Here is a 17,946-nt window from a genome sequence, read left to right as displayed (position 1 = left end):
AAGGTTCCCAAAAGCGTTAGTCCATGGCTGGTCTGCTTGCTTCCCCGCATGGTCCTGCCGTTTGGTCTCGCCCAACTTGTAAGCTGTGGGCCGCAGAGCCCGGCAGATTCTATCTAAAGTATGAAATTTCTTACTTCCACTATAAGTTCCACTAGCTATAAGCCTTCAAACTTTTTAAATATTCCTAGATATGTGGTTTAGAGTTTTGGAGCTCTGCCCTAAACCTGCTTTGCCTGGTATTCTGTGGTATTGCTGATGGAGAACTTCTCTGCACCTCTACCCTATCTGCCATCAAGCCCGGCATTTCCCATATTTATTTTTTACATATAACTAGAAAATGTGTTAAGTGCTTTCTTAGAGTTATATGCAAATAACTAATTAAGGATGTGTTGCAATGTTGAAAACTTAACCAATCTAGAATTATTTTAACACATAATTACATAAAGAGGATCACATAACATTGGAAAACTCGATTTGCTTAGTTCAATTTATGTTTCAAATATGGGCATTTGTAATAGAACCCATAATTGCATATATTTTGGATAGCTGAGTTTAAACATCAAAAAGAAACAAAAAAAATTTATTTTAAGCACAAAAAACAATGGCATCAGCTTTTGAATAGTTCCATATTTACATTTGTTTTTAATCTTTTTAATTTTTGTTTGTTTGTTTAATTAAGCATCCTCAGTGGTAGCAGTTAATAAAAGTACTTTGTGGCTCAACTTTGGCTGCACATCAGAATCATCTGTGAAAAACTATAGGTGCCAGAGTCCCACCCCCACCCATTAAATCAGAATTTTCAAGGATGTAGGCTAGTTAACTACAATTTTCTAAAGTTTCAAAGGTAATTCTCTTGAGAACAAGGGTGGAGAACACTGAGAATCAAAATATTAAAAGAAAATAATTATAATTTCACAGAATTTAGGGCTCAATATTCATTCAAACAACACATTTAAGTGCCTACAATGTACCTGATGGTACTGTAGGCTAATGCAGTGGACTGCAAAGTCGGTTTGAACTGCAAAGTTGGTGGTTCAAGCTCACTAGCCTCTTCTTGGAAACCCTGTACAGGTTAGCTATGAGTCGGAGACAACTCGAAGGCACTCAACAACAAACAACAACAATGTATCAGGCACTGTGTTCAGGAAATATAAATATATAAAAAGTAGTATTGTTCCTACAAAATGTTTACACTGTAGAAGCAGAAAGCACATATATGTAAAGTAGAAGAAAATACTATTGGATAAGGGGAGTCCTAGTGTGGTGCTGTGGGTTAATTTGCTAGACTGCAAAGTCATTTGAACTGCAAGGTTAGTGGTTCAAGCTCACCAGCCACTCCTTGGAAACCCTATACTGGGTCTCTATGGGTCTGAACCAACTCGACGGCACTTAACAACAACAACAACTAGATAAGGAGTCTGGGTGTGGTGCTATAGCATAAGAACTGGGTTGCTAACCAAAAGGTCAGTGGTTCAAATACACCACCCACTCCTGGGAAACTATACTGGGTTGCTATGAGTCGGAATTGGCTCAAAGGCACTTAACAACAACAATTAATTGAAAAATTAAGGAGACCTGGTAGTGCAGTGGTAAATAGATTGGATGCTAGCTGAAAGGTTTGTGGATCAAACCCACCAGTCATTCCAAAGGAGAAAGATGTAGCAGTTGACTTTCATAAAGATTTCTGCCTTAGAACCTCCCTGGGAGTTCTACTCTGTCCTCTAGAATCATGAGTTGAAACTGACTCAACAACAACAGGTTTTGGATAAGATAGGAGAAACACCAACTTGGATAATCAGAGAAAGTATCCCAGAGAAGATGTCTGAAGTAAACATTGAAAGAGGTTAGGGAGAAAGGAAGAAGAAGAAGAAAATGGCTACTGGTAGCCCTCACTTATGGACATGATTTGACACTGCGATGTCTTTAAGTAAGGAGCTCTGGTAGCGTAGGGGTTATGAATCGGGCTGTGAACCACAAGGTCAGCAGTTCGAAACTACCAGCTGTTCCGTGGGAGAAAGATGAGGCTTTCTGTTCCTGTAAAGATTTACAGCCTCAGAAATCCTGTACAGGATCGCTATGAGTCAGAACTGACTCCACGACACATAACAACAACAACATTTCTTTAAGTAGAAATTGTAGGTATGACAGAAAAGGTGCATATAAGTTCTTATTTAGCCTAATTTTAGTACAGAGCATCGAACCAGTTTATTCTGGTTTGACCCCCGGCTGAGAATATGCATTTCTACTCCAGATATACTGAATCCAAATCTACATTTTAATAAGAGCCCCAGGTGATTCTTATGCATGTTATACAGTGTCTCTGAATCCGTTCTGATTCACTGAAACCCTGTATAGGGTTTTTGGGGAGCTGCTAGTGGGTTTGAATTGCCAACCATGTGGTTAGCAAACCAGTACTTATTCTACAGGATTCTTAGTCTACAGACCAGTGCTTATTCTACACCAGGATTCCTTTCTTATGTATACATCTTGTTAAAATGTAGATTCTAGTTGAGTATATCTAGAGAAATACAAATTTTCAGTAAGGGACAAACTACAATGAACTGGTTTGAAGCCATACTTTAATGCAATAAGTCTTTTCAATGATTTAAAAGTTGCACATGTAGCAAGTGATCATGACTGTGATGACCAATTTGTTGCTAATAAGGGTTGGTTTAATCATTTCAAGGTGAGGGCAAATTTACATAATTTTAAAGGGCAAGTATGAATTGTTCGTAAATCAGACATTTGTAACCCAGGGACTGCCTACATTCATTCATAGATTAAACTTTAAGAGATAGCTCAATTCAATCAATATTCATAAAGGTCTTACTTTATGACTTACCAATACTAGCTTCAAGTTGCTCAAAGAGATTCATGTTACCTGTGCAGAATTCTGGAGTTACATATACAATGCGATATTTGCCTCTGTTTTAAAAAAAACAAAACAAAAAACACTGGAAAGGAAGTACACAACAAATACAATAAGAAAACAATCACCTCAGTGAATTATAACCTAAAATCTGATAAATTATAACCTAAAATATCTGATAAAAATTTAAATACCACATTATGTCACTTTCTAAGAACTAAATCTGTGTGTGTATATATAGTTTCTTTAGCATATTAAAATACAAAGTGACAATGCCTACCAGAAGTATTCAGCACTAAAGTGACATTAGAAGTCAGATTCAGACCTCCAGCAATCTGGCCTGAAAAGTACTTGAGTCACATCAAGTCAACAATCTTTTTGTTGTTATCATTCCACTCACATTCCATTCCCTCTGTCTGAGACCGATAATCTCCTCTCCCCTCATTCTTCCATGATGAAACCCACAGTTCCCATGTTTGGCCTATTTCTGCCCTCTTTCCTAGAACTTATTTGATATACACTCTATCAAAGTCAAACCAATTAGATTCTCTGTCCTGAATCTGAAGGTCAAAGAAACAACCAGTCATTCTCTGCATGTTCCAAGACCTGTAGCAGGTAAAATAAAAACAGACTTGCAGAACAGTCATCTTCTGTTCTGTTACTAGAAAAGCAGAGGATGCTTATCGCTTCAGAAAGAAGAATGAGGAGACTTACAGAAGCTACTGATAATAAGGAAGCCCTATTGGATTTTCAATACCCAATTCCAGCATTCCCTAAAGGTTGGTTAACTTCTTTAGAGTGGCATCCATGGAACATTCCTGTACCCTTGAGTTGATTTCTATTCTGGGCAGAAAAAAATTCTTATTGAAAATAATGTCTATAATAAAGGGCAGGATGAAGGCAAAATACTCCTATACGGAAAATCTCTTTTGCATTCCATCAAAAAAAGACATAAATTAAATGAAATAAAAAGAAACTAAATTTTTTATGTTAAAAAGCTACAATATTTCATTAATTCAGTTAACAAATATTTGATTGCCTATTGTGTACTATGCATTGTGCTTTCACTCGAAATCAACTATTAAAACAAAACAGAAATACTCTTATCCTCATGAAATTAATACAATAGAGCAATTAGTATAAGAAACAGTATAAATAATAAGCTCTGACATCATACCTTCCAGGTTTAGATCTCAAGCTAAATGATCTTCAGCACGTCACTTAACATCAATGTGTCTCAGTTTCTCCAGTATAAAATAATGGTAATAGTTGTAAAGCTACTAATTATTTATTATCTCTAGATCTAGATAACCCTTATCAAAATCCCTATACGTCATTTTGGTTAAAAACAAGATTTTGAAATACTTATGCCAAAATTTTTAAAAGCCTAGAACAGACAAAGCAACTTTTAGAGAAAAGAACAAAATTGAAGGACTTCCTCTACTTGAGTAGTAAGGCACTAATTCAGATAAATGGATCAACAGAATATAATTCTAAGCCCAGAAATAGATCCATATCTATATATATACATATATATGTTGTTGTTAAGGGCCGTCGAGTCGGTTCCAACCCATAGCGACCCTGAACAGGATTTCCGAGGCTATAAATCTCTACGGGAGCAGAAAGCCTCATCTTTCTCCCGCGGAGCAGCTGGTGGTTTCAAACTGCTGACCTTGCGCTTCACAACCCGATTCGTAACCTCTACGCTACCAGAACTCCTTACAGTTGATTTATTTTTAACAGTGCAAAGGCAATTCAGTGGCTAAAACACAGTCTTTGAAACAAATGGAGCTGGAACAACTGGACATCCATATGTTAAAAAAAATTTAAGCTGCAATCAATACTTCTCACAATACATAAAATTTACTCAAACAGATGATAATATAAATGTAACTAACACTTTTAGGAGACAACACAAAAGAATGTCTTTGTGATCCTGGGGTAACTAAAGATTTCTTACATTAAACACCAAAAGTATAATCTATAAAAGACTACTCAACATAATTGCTATCTGGACTGACAGTGAGGGTTGGAAATATAAAGATAAAGGTAGAAGTTTTATAACAAAAGGAGGGATGTGATTGATTTTGCAGTCCAGGAGCGGAGGTCCCTAGGACCATCAAGTGAGGAGAGCAGAGTGCAGGACCCTACCCAGAGAAGCAGTGACACCAGAAATGGCGGCAGAGGCAATGACATGGACAGATGGAGCAGCTGGGGACACTGGACTCAGTGAGGGAGAGGGGCTGTGTGCTGACGGCCGGGGGGCAGGCCTGTGGGGCATACCTTTTGGTTGTTTGATGATGCATAGAGGGGATTGTAATCATTGCAATGAAATGAAATATGATAGGATGAATGTAAAGCTAGTGTTCTCCCATGTAAGCCCACATAATTTACAATAAAAACTTTAAAAATTAAAAAAAAAAAGACTATTCAACATACAGGACTTCATCAAACCAAAAAACTACTACTCTTTAAAAGACACGATTAAGACAACAAAAAAAGAAGCAATTAGTTCAGTTGGAAGGGAAAAATATTTACACAGATACAGATACATACAGATAAAAGATTAGTATCCAGCTGTTCCACGGGAGAAAGATGAAGCTTTCTGCTCCCGTAAAGATTTACAGCCTGGAAATCCTATACAGGGTCGCTACGAGTCGGAACCAACTCCACGGCACATAACCACCACCACCAACAACAACACCAGCATATAAGTTGCAATCCAAGCTCAAGAAGGAAGGAGAGAAAAAAACATGTAGGAGAGGGCAAAATATCTGCCAAGAGATAATTCATTTAAAAAGATATACAAATGGCCAACAACTCTACAAAAATATGTTCAACATAATTAGCCATTGTTGTGTGTCGTTGAATTGATTCCAACTTATAGCAACCCTGTTTTCAAGGTTGCTCCTTAGGGGAGCAGAAAGCCTCATCTTTCTCCTATGGAGCAACTGGTGAATTTGAACTGCTGACCCTGTGGTTAGCAACCCAATGCATAACCCATTATTCCTCCAGTCCCCATAATTAGACATTGGTAGTGGTAATGGTTTTAAGCAGGTTCCAACCCATAGCAATGCTGTATAAGGTTTCTGAGGCTGCAAATCATGAGAAAAAAAAAGCCTCATCTCTCTCCTGAAAAACAATTGGTAGATTCAAACTATTGACCTTGCAGTTAGTAGCCTAGCTTGTAATCCACTATGCTACCAAGGATCCTTAATTAGCCATTAAAGAAATGAAAAATTAAAACCACAATGTGATAAAACTATACATCCATATGCCTATCAGTTCCACTTATACCGAGCCTATGTACAACACAACAAAAAACTACCTGGTCCTTTGCCATCCTCACAATCATCCCTTTGCTTGGCCTCATTGCTGCAGTTACTTTGTCAATCCATCTTGTTGACAGTGTTTCTCTTTTTCAATGACCTTCTACTTTACCAAATATGATGTCCTTCTGCAGGGACAGATCCCTCCTGATAATATATCCAAAGTATGTGAGATAAAGTCTCATCATCCTCACTTCTATGGAGCACTCAGGCTATACTTCTTCCAAGACAAATTTGCTTGAGTTCCTCTGGCAGTACATGATATATTTAATTATTCTCTGCCAATACCACAATTCAAAGACACCAATTCCTTCATCTTCCTTACTCACTGTCCAGCTTTCATAAGCACATGAGGCAACTGAAAATACCTCGACTTGAGTCAGGCACAAGCGATTCTTCAAATTGACATCTTTGCTCTTTAAAACTTTAGAGATCTTTTGTAACAGATTTGCCCAATGCAACACATCATTTGATTTCCTGACTGCTGCTTCCATGAGGAGCACTGACTATGGATTCAAGTAAAATGAAATCCTTGGCAACTTCAATCTTTTCTCCATTTATTACAATGTTGCTTATTGATCTAGTTAGGAGGATGTTTTTCTTTTCTTTATGTTAAGATGTAATCCATGCTGAAAGGTGTAGTCCATGATCCTCATCAATTAGTGCTTCAAGTTCTCTTTGCTTTCAGCAAGCAAGGTTGTGTCACCTGCAAATCGTAATTTGTTAATGAGGCTTCCTTAATACTGATGTTGTGTTCTTCTTCATATAGCCCAGCTTCTCGGATTATCTGTTCAGTATATACAATGAAAAAGTATGGTAAAAGGATACAACTTTGATGCACCCCTTTCCTGATTTCAAACAGAAGAGGATACCGCATAGTTCAGTAGCCTCATGGTCTATGTACAGGTTCCACATGAGCACAAATTAAGTGTTCTGGAAATCCCACTCTAAGCATTGTTATCCAGAGTTTGTCATGATCCACATAGCTGAATACCTTTGCATAGTCAATAATACAAAGTAAACATCTTCCCAATTTTCTCTTTCACCAAAGATCTGTATGATATCAACAATAATATCCATCATTCCACATCTTGTTCTAAATCTGGTTTCAATTGCTGGCAACTCCCTAATGATGTACTGCTACAACCATTTTTAAATTATCTTCAGCAAACTTTTAATTGCATATGATATTAATGAAATTCTTTGACAATTTCCATGTTCCATTATATCACCTTTCAGGAGGAATGGGCACAAATATGTATCTCTTTCAGTAGGCTGACCAAGTAGCTGGCTTCCAAATTTCTAGGCATAGATGAGTGAACACCTCCAGTTCTGAATCCACTTACTGAAACATTTCAAATGATATTCAGTCACTTCCTAAAGCCTTGTTTCTTGCCAATGCCTTCAGTGCAGGTTTGGATTTCTTCCTTCAACATCACCAGTTCTCTACCTGCTAACATGACTGAAGGCTGACTAACCCTTTTTGAAGCCATGACTGTATTATTTCCATCTTCTACTGATGCTTCCTGTGTAAATGCAATATTTTGCACATTGTTATTGTTCTTAGGTGCTATTGAATCGGTATCTACTTATAGGAAACCTATGCACAATAGAACGAACCACTGCCTGGTCTTTTGCCAACCTCACAATTGTTGCTACATTTGATCCCATTACTGCTGCCACTGTGACAATCCATTTTGTTGGTAGTCTTCTTTTTCTCTGATCTTCCATGTTACCAAACATGATATTCTTCTCCAGTGACAGGTCCCTACTGATAATATGTCCAAAGTATGAGATGCGAAGTCTGGGCATCCTGATTTCCAAGGATCATTCTGGTTGTACTTCTTCCAACCCAGATTGGTTTGTTCTTTTGCAAGTACATGGTACTTTTCATAATCTCCTCTAACACCATAACTCAAATGCATCAATTCTTCTACAATCTTCCTTAATCACTGTCTAACTTTCACATGCATATGGGATTACTGAAAATACCATGGCTTGGATCGGGTGCACCGTAGTCCTTAAACTGACATTTTCGCTCTTCAATACTTGAAAGCGGTCTTGTGCAGTATACTCGCCTAGTGTAACACATCGTTTGATTTCTTGACTTCGGCTTCCATGTGTGTTGATGGTTGATCAGAACAAAATACAGACTTTGACAACTTCAATCTTTTCTCCATTTATGTAGACGTTATTTATTGGTCCAGTGGTGAGGATTTTTGTTTTCTTTACATTGCGGTGCAACCCATACAGAAGGCTGTGATCTCTGACTGTCATCAAAAAGTATTTTAAGTCCTCTTCATTTTCATCAAGCAAGGTTATACCATCTGCATACTGCAGGCTGTTAATGAGTCATCCTCCAATCCTGATGCCATGTTTTTCTTCACATAATCCAGTTTCTCAAATTATTTGCTCAGCATATAAGACTAAGTATGCTGTAAAAATACAACTCTGGTATACACTTTTTCTAATTGTAAGACATTTATTGTTCCCTGTTCTGTTTGAACAATTGCCTCTTGGTCTGCATATAGGTTTCTCATGAGCACAATTAAGTGTTCCAGAATAATCATTCTGTGCAAAGACTGTAATGATCCACACAACTGATAACCTTTGTGTAGTCAATAAAGCACAGGTAAAATCTTTCCGGTATTCTCTGCTTTTAATCATAACCCATCTGTCGCCAGCAATGATATCCCCCTTGTTCCCGTCCTCTTCTGAATCTGGCTTGAACCTCTGGAAGTTCTCTGTCAATATATGGCCACAGCTGTTTTTTTATTTCCTTTATCAAAATTTTACTTGCATGCAATATTAATGATATTGTCCAATGATTTCTGCATTCCATTGGGTCAGCTCTCTTTGGAATGGGCACAAATATGGATCTCTTCCAATCAGTTGGCCAGTTGTGTTCCAAATTTCTTAGCATAGATGAGTGAGTGCCTCTAGTACTGCATCAGTTTATTGAAATTTTTCAATTTGTATTCCATCTATTCCCGGTGCCTTGTTCTTTGCCAGTGCTTTCAATGTACCTTGGATTTCCTCCATAAGTGCCACTGGCTCTCGATCATATGCTACCTCTTGAAATGGCTGAACACTGACCATTTCTTTTTGGTACAGTGACTCTGTGTATTCTTTACATTTAGGTTTTCTAACTCCAGGTCTTTGTACTCTTCACTATAACACCTGACTTTGTCTTATTAGGTACCCATTGAAATCTGTTTAGCTAATTTACTTCATCTTTTCTTTGATTCACTTTAACGTCTCTACTTTATAGTGCAAGTTTCAGAGTTACTTCTGATATCCATTTTTGGTTTTCCTACTTATCTTTTTAAGACCTTTTGTTTTCTTCTTGTATGATGTCCTTGATGTCATTTTATGACTTGTGTGGTCTCCAGTCATTATCATTTAATATATCAAATCTACTTTTGAGATGGTCTCTAAATTCAAGTGGGATATACTCATATTATATTTTGACTCTCATGGACTTGTTTTAATTTTCTCCAGCTTCAACTTAAATGTGTATAAGAGCAATTGATGTTCTATTAAACAGCTGACTGCTAGCCAACTGTTTTGGCTGATGATATTTGGCTTCTCCATTGTCTCTTTCCTGTGTGTTCCATCTGGCAAGATCTACATTCAAAGTCACTGTTTATGTTGTTGAAAAAATATATTTATAATGAATAAGTCATTGACCTTAAAAAAATCCTATTGTGAAATCTCCAGCATCATTTCTATCATGAAGACCACATTTTCCAAATACCAGTCCTTCTTCTTTGACATTCTAATCACCAGTAACTATCAATGCATATAGATTATATGTTCGATCAATTTCAGACTGCACAAGTTGATAAAAATCTTCAATTTCCTCATCTCTGGCATTAGTGGTTGTTGTATAAATTTGCATAATAGTTGTATTCGCTGATCTTCCTTGTAGGCATATGGATATCATCCTATCACTCAGGACAGATCTTAAAAATTTCTTCTTAACAATGAATGTGACACCATTCCTCTTCAATTTGTAAAATTCCCAGCAGAGTAGAACACATATTCAAAATGGCCAATACTTGTACACTTCAGCTCATTAATGTGTTAGATATTGATCTTTATGGGTAATACTTCATTTTTGATAACTTCTAATTTCCCTAGATTCGTATTTCATATATTTCACAATAGGATTATTAATGCATGCTTGCAGCTGTTTCCTCTTCTTTTGAGTCATGCCACATCAGCAAATGAAGGATTTGAAAACTTAGGTCCATCCACATCACTAAGATTGACACTATTTTCAGGAGGCAGCTCTTCCCAGGTTGTATTCTGAGTATCTTCCAACTTGGCAGGCTCATCTTACAGCACTATATCAGTCTTCTACTGTTAATCGTAAGGTTTTCACTGATCAATTTTTTAAGAAGCAGATTAATAGGTCCTTCTTCCCATCCTATCTTACTCTTGAAGCTCTATGGAAATCTGTCCACCATGGATGACCTGCTGGTATTGAAGTATGAGTGGCATTACTTCCAACATCACAGCCACACACAAGCCACCACAGTACAACTAACTGACAGCTGAGTGGTGGGCACACTAATTAGAAAAGCCAGAATTAAAGTCTGGCCATAATATGGGTTGGCAGGAATGTGATGGAAGGTGATCTCTCATACACTGCTGGTAGAAATGTTACAAAATAACTAAAAATGTTTGTCAGTTTCTTTAAAAAGTTAAACATAGAAGTAGATTGTTTTGTTATTTCTGTGTTGTCAAGTTGGTCCCAACTAATCATGACTTTAAAGGGTTTTTGAGGCTGTTAATCTTTATGGGAGCAGAAAACCCTCATTTTTGTCTCATAGAGTAGCTGGTGGGCTTGAATCGCCGACCCTGTGGTTTTCAGTCCAGTGTTATCCTACAGAGCCACTGCGCTCCTACTGTTGTTGTTGTTTTAGTTGTTAAGTGCCATCAAGTCGATTCTGAACCATAGCGACTCTGTATAGGGTTTCCAAGGAGCGGCTGGTGAGCTTGAACCACCAACCTTGTGGTTCAAACTGACTTTGCAGCCCAGCGCATTAACCCACAGTGCCACACCAGGACTTCACCAGCAATTGCATTCATTGAGCATATAATCAAAAGAAATAAAAGCATATGTGCAAATAAAAGCTTGTATACAAATACTTATCAGTATTATTTACAATAGCCAAAAAAGTAGAAAAAACCCATATGTCTAACAATTGAAGAACACATAAAGAAAATGTGGTATATACATAAACAGAATAATATTTGGCAATAAAAAGAAATGCTACAACATGGATGAACCTTGAAAATATATGGCAGTCAAAAAGTATTACTACAAAATCACAGAAAACTCTACATTAAGCAAAAATATCAAAATGTGAAGCTATTATTTCTTAACATATTCTCCATCCAGGTCTATATACTTCTGACGAGACATTTCCATCTCTCTTACCCTTCCCAGAAGAATTCTGTACTCTTCAATTTACACCATGTCAAAACAACAGTTTTGACATCAATGAGGACTCAAATTATGTTTCTTTTCAATGTTCTTTGAGTTTGGGGAACAAAAGTAAGTCTGAAAGGGCAAGGTCAGGTCTGTGAGGTAAATGGACAGTCCTTGCTACCCTCAAACAAATGAGCCCTGGTAGGGCAGTGGATTATAAATTAGCTGTTACCTGCAAGGTCAGCGGTTTCAATCTACAAGTCGCTGCGCAGCAGAAAGATGAGGTTTTTTGCTCCCGTAAAGATTTACAGCCTTGGAAGCCCAATGTAGGGTCATTAAGAGTTGGACTTGACTCAGTGACACACAACCATCATCACCACCGTCTTCAAAGAATGAGCACTGGCATGATGGAAAAAACTTCCTGGGCAAAGCTTTCTTGATCCTTTTCTCACTAATGAATTTTTCCCATTTTCTTAAAGCTTCTTCCTAAAAGCCTCTATGATTGACCTCTGTCCTTCAAGAAAATCTATCAAGACTACTCTCTCGGATCCCAAAAAAGTCTATAACCTTCTGAGCTGACCTCTCTGCCTTGAATGTAATTGCCCAGCAGATCCCTTCGGAAACCACTATTTTGATTGTATTTTATTTATTTTTTAAGGCATCCTAAGAAGTCCTGGCATAACAGGTTAATGTGCTGAATTTCAAGGTCAGTTTGAACACCAAAGACAAGTGTATTTCTGGGAGAAATTATAGCCATTCACTGACTGGAAGGGAACACAGTGGATAAGCACTGGATTGCAAACCAAAAGGCCAGCATCTGGAGTCCACCAGCTACCCCACGGAAGAAAGATGAAGCTTTCTGCTCCCATGAAGATTTAAAACCTTGGAAACCCTATACAGGGTCACTATGAGTCAAAACCAACTCAAAAGCACTTAACAACAACTGATCACAAAGACATGCCTAAACATGTTTTGTTTGGAATAAACTTGTGGAAGTATGAATTTGAATTCTAGTAGCAGTACTTTTTGACTTATCCTAATATGCCAGGTGAAAAAAGCCAGATATTGTATTGTTGCAGACTGTGTAAACCTGGTCAGAAGTTCGAGGCCCACTGGGCCCAAGTGTTGCAGGCTGCAGGCTCTGAGGAACAGATTCTAGCTATCTGGCAGGCATAGCAAATTGTTTTTCATCTTAGTATCCAGTTATGTTTTATTAATTGCAGACATGGAGCCCTTGATATCCACAGATAAATGTAATATTTTCCTAAAAGCCAAGAATGTAAAATTCCAAACAGGCAAAGTTCTTCCCTCAGAGAATTCATTCAAAGTAAATTGGGTGGCTCCCTGGTCTGTTCCAAGGACAATAGGAATGCCCTCTCTAAAGTGTTTCCAGGTGCAGCCCATTCACCCAGGCGCCTCTTTTCCTAAAGAACATGGGCTGGGCAGCCGACACAATGGGAATCCTCCCAATCCTCCTTTTCCATCCCCCATTTGAGGCTAGGTGCTAAAAGGTATGTTAATTAAGCTTGAGAAACCAAGTTGCGGTCAGTCCTGAGATTCGAATCTGCGAAGTACTATGTAAAGGTGCCTGAATGTCTGGAAAAGTAAGATTGACAGCTATAACTTGTCTTAGTCCCTCCTAGCTTTGTGTATAGTTCCTCCCCTAAATAAAAGGAAGGCGCAGAGCGAATCCAGGTGCATTACGACTGGCAAGGCGTGCGTTACAGCATGCAGGGGGCTCAGTCTAGCATTGCAACCATACTGCCTGCTTAGCCAAGATGTTTACTATGCAGGATATTACAGCCTTTCTGGCTGAGATGTTTGCAATGCATGATCTGCCTGATGCCAGTCCAGCATCCATCCTGGTTTCAGGGTGTCTCTTTGTCTCTCTCTTTGCGTCTCTGTGTCTTTTTTGCTATCCCTATCACCGCCAGGTATCCCCACCTCGTGAACCAATTCCTATGTCGAGGCCAGTCCCCGGCATTGTATGATTTCTTTTTATATGAAATGTCCAGAATAGGTAAACCAATAGAAGAGAAAAGTAGATTAGTGGTTGCCAGGAACTGGAGGAAAGAGGAATGGAAAGTGACTAGAAATAAGCATGATAAAAAGGTTCTGGGATTAGATAGTGGTGGGGATAGTTGTGCAACATTATAAATATACTAAAATATACTAAAATTCAATGGAATTGTGTAATTTTAGAAGTATTAAAATGGTGAACAGTATGTGAATTTTATCTCAATTAAAAAAGTAAAATGATTTATCTACCATATGATGGCATCATTCCAATCCAACACATTTACCGACGTTAATAAAGTGCTATGTCTTTACAAAAGAGCCCTGATAGTTTAGTGGATTACGAGTTGAACTGCTAACAACATGTCTGCAGTTTGAATCTACCAGTTGCTCCAGGAGGGAAAGATGAGGCTTTCTGCTCCTGCAAAGATTTACAGCCTTGGAAACCCTATATTGGGTTAGTAGGAGTAGGAACTGAGTCAACAGCACACAATCACCTCCATCACATATCCAGACAAAGACTTACATGGCAGATTTATTTATAATATCCCAAAACTTAGAAATGAAACAAATGTGCATATTCATACAGTTGAATCTACTGAGAAATAAAAAAGGATCAAATATTAATGCATATGGATGAATCTTGCAATAATTATGGCTGCATGATTCAAGCCAGACCAAAAAAGAACATACACTGTATGGCTTAATTTATATACAATTTTAGAAAATGGAAACTACTTTACAGTGACAGAAAGTAAAACAGTGGTCACCTGGTAACCAGGATGGAGAGGCGGGGAATAGCAAGAGGATTATAAAAAGGTTTGGTTTGTGAAGTGACAAGTCACCTGGGAAAAGCAATTTGGTCTTTGGTCTTGGATCCTGAGAGCTGGACCACATCTAAAGTGAATGAGTAAGTCAAGATGGAGCACCTGGGGGCCAGATGTAATCTAATCCTCATGAGTCATGATATAATCTTATCATGGTCTTGTGGGAGGCTTATAAGGGTTTTGAGTGCTAAGGCTGGTGAGAGGAACTTCCTGGCTGGTGACCAAAGAGCAGGATAGGAAAGTACATCCTTTTTTGGAACATGAAATCACCAAACTAGGACACCTCCCAAGTCTTACCCTATGTATTTCTTCATTTCTATTTCTTTTTATTATAATAAATCTGTAATCATGAGTATGGTATACTACCTGTGAGACTCTGTAAGTAATTCCAACAAATTACCTAACCAAGGAGTGTCATGTGCCTATTTAACAGTCTGAAATAAATCACCTTCTCAATTGGGCTCTGACTCAGCTCTAAGTGGCTAGGTTGAAACCTTAATGTGTCAGACTGCAAGTTGTTTAAACTGCAAGGTTGGTGGTTCAAGCTCACCAGCTGCTCCTTGGAAACCCTATGGGTCGGAATTGACTCAACGGCACTTAACAACGACAACATACATATAAATATAACCCTGTTTGGATATATTTGTTCTGTTAACGAGGTCGTACCAGAGTAGTAGTAGTAGTAGTTGCTGTTAAGTGCCAATGAATCTGTTCCAACTCATAGCAACCCTACACAGGGTTCCTGTAGGACTGTAAATCTTTGCAGGGGCAGAAAGCCTCATCTTTCTCCCATGCAGCAGCTGGTGAACTCAAAACATCAACTTTGTCCAGTGCTTATACTATAGAGCCACCATACTGTCTACCAGAGTAGAGTGGGTCCTAAATTTAATCACTTATAAGTGGTATCTGATAAGAAGGGAATAAACAGAGATACTCACAAAGGGAGACGACAAATGCATTTATTTATAAGACATGAAACACCAAAGACTCTTTGTAGCTACTAGAAACTGAAAGACATGAAGAACAACCTTCCCCTAGGGCCAACTCCTGAATTCAGATGACTAGCCTTGTGAACTGTGAGAAACTAAATTTCTCTTCCTTAAAGCCACTCACTTATGGGCTGTTGTTGTTTTGTGTGTGTGGCAGCACTAAGAAACTGAGACACTCTTTAAGTTATCTTCCAAAATCAATATAATTCTGTGATCATAATGCTAATCCTATTCTCAAAAACTAAGAATAGATTTTATCTATGTTTGAAAGATTTTAAATTTGCAAATGTACTATAAAAGGAAAATATGATTTTAAATCATAGACATTTTGTCTATGCATTAAATAAATTTTACATGTATAAAATTTTATATGTAAAATTCTCTCATATGCCACAGATCACAGAGCAAAATCACATCAAATACTCACAATTTAATATCCTCTAAAATATTTTTTGATTGTGCTGATCCAAGGAAACAAGCTGGAATATTGGACATTCTGTAAGAATAAAAACAAATATTTTGGGGCTAATTACCCAATGCAAAAAACAATTTCATACTTGAATGAGAATAAAGAAACACAATAATGTACATTCCTCTTCTTTGCCATTCTCTCTCTTTTGTAACTCACTGGACCACAGGGTTGGCAGTTCAAACACACCAGCTACTCCTCAGAAACCCTATACACAGTCACTACGAGTCGGAACCCATTCAACAACAACAAAAATTTAATTAACAAGTTCCTTCAAGGGACATATATTGAAAGGTTGGTTCTTAAATGGCGCTTTCAAAAAGAATGTAGGCTCATATTGAAGAAGTTTACATTTTTTTCATATTTAAAAATATCCTTCCCTGTGTACACTTCATACCAAACTAAAGAGCAAGAGTAAAGCAAGGAGAAAAGTTTTGAGATACTTAATGTAAACTGACACAGAGTAATACTGCTATAAAAAAATTCAATAGGGGCCATCTGGTTGCCTTGAATTACAAAGAACTCTTAAAAGAGGTTAGGCTTTTTACTGAAACTGCCATTTATTACTAACAAAGATAAAGAACCACTTACAGAACTGTATCATTGAGAACTATATTTTAACATATATGAGGGATCAAATGTTTCATTCATGGAAGAAACAAAGAGGAGGATAGTGTGGCAATGAAAACATTACTTACTCAAGCTGGAGCACTTGGTCTTCCATCAAAGAGATAAGAGGTGAAATGACAAGGCCAATCTTGCCTGCATATACAGGTGGATACTGGAAGCATAAACTCTTTCCATACCCTTAAAGTAAAAATAATATATTAATAGAAATAAAAATAAACCCTATATGCTATAATTTTCCATATCACATGCTAATAAGGACTGAATCGTCACTACTAACATGCATCTTTCAAAGAGCTAATTCATACGAGTACATAACTGTATCCTATTTAATCTCTTCTATGTTTTATACACTTGTATTTGTACTTTTAAAGTAGTGAAATATTAAACACTTCAAAACCTTCAAGCCTTATTTTTTAAAGGATTGGGTTATTTGCGTAAGTACAACTCACCAGTTGCCATGACAACAACATTATCTTTTCTTTCTTCCAATACAGAATGAATCACTTTCCATTGAACGCTTGAGGGTAAAAAGCAAAAATCGACTTTATTTTACTAACAAGAACCCTAAGAAACAAGTAGAAACACATTTAATTTTTCACTTCCTCTAACAGACGCTGACATTTTCAAGCTTAATATATAAACACGTACAGATCCCGGTACTTTACAACAAACTTTCCATTCTAGTTTCCTAAACAACCAGGAGTTTTCATTTAGAATATTTATCTAAATCTATAAATATATCTGGAGTATAAAATAAAGACCAAGCTTCATACTGGATATTTACTAGAACTAGTGATTTAAAAGAAATGAGAAATGCTCCAAGGGCAGGGATTGACTAAGAAGGAAAATGAGGGAGCATTCTAGGGTGAAGGTAATATTTTATGAGAGGGCTTCAAAAATTTCATGGAAAAAATACTACTACCTTTTCTTTCCATTTTCCATGAACTTTTGGAGGCTTCTCAATTGTCTTGATAAGGATTTCAGTTACATTGATGCATATGTGTACACTTAATTGTATGCAAATTGTACAACAAAAGGAAAAACTGTAAAAAAAATTTACACTCTAAGAGTTGGGTGCTGAAGTATTTAGTGAGAAGTATTAAAATGTTTGTAATTTACTCTGAAATGCATTTTGAAATTAGAATCAAAGTGGTAGATATACAGGCATCCACAATAAAAAATATCTTTCAACTTTACTATCTCTGAAATTTTTCTTGGTAGAATGTTGTTTTTTTTTAAGTTGTTATTGTGACTTATCATGTTTGGTAAGGTGGAGGGTCAGAGAAAAAGAGGAAGACCCCCAATGAGATGGACTGGCCAAGTGGCAGCATTGATGGAATCAAGCGTGGCAACAGTAGTGAGGTTGGCCCAGGATCA

General features: G+C 37.3%; 1 protein-coding gene across 1 annotated transcript in view; it reads right to left on the bottom strand.

Annotated features, from left to right (window-relative positions):
* Positions 1-17,946, bottom strand: part of WRN (Werner syndrome, RecQ helicase-like) — a 181,766-nt gene that overhangs the window by 91,418 nt on the left and 72,402 nt on the right. Inside the window, exons 12-15 of the mRNA XM_006834526.1 lie at positions 17,019-17,086; positions 16,638-16,746; positions 15,898-15,966; positions 2,843-2,925 (exon numbers count right to left, since the gene is read on the bottom strand). Of these exons, the coding sequence (XP_006834589.1) occupies positions 2,843-2,925; positions 15,898-15,966; positions 16,638-16,746; positions 17,019-17,086 (329 nt within the window). The remainder of the gene's footprint in view (positions 1-2,842; positions 2,926-15,897; positions 15,967-16,637; positions 16,747-17,018; positions 17,087-17,946) is intronic.

This window comes from Chrysochloris asiatica, unplaced genomic scaffold (assembly GCF_000296735.1).
Source record: "Chrysochloris asiatica unplaced genomic scaffold, ChrAsi1.0 scaffold00011, whole genome shotgun sequence".
NCBI classification, from domain to species: Eukaryota; Metazoa; Chordata; class Mammalia; order Afrosoricida; family Chrysochloridae; genus Chrysochloris; species Chrysochloris asiatica.
The sequence above is the reverse complement of the archived record's forward strand: the minus strand, read 5'-3'. Positions and strand labels throughout refer to the sequence as shown.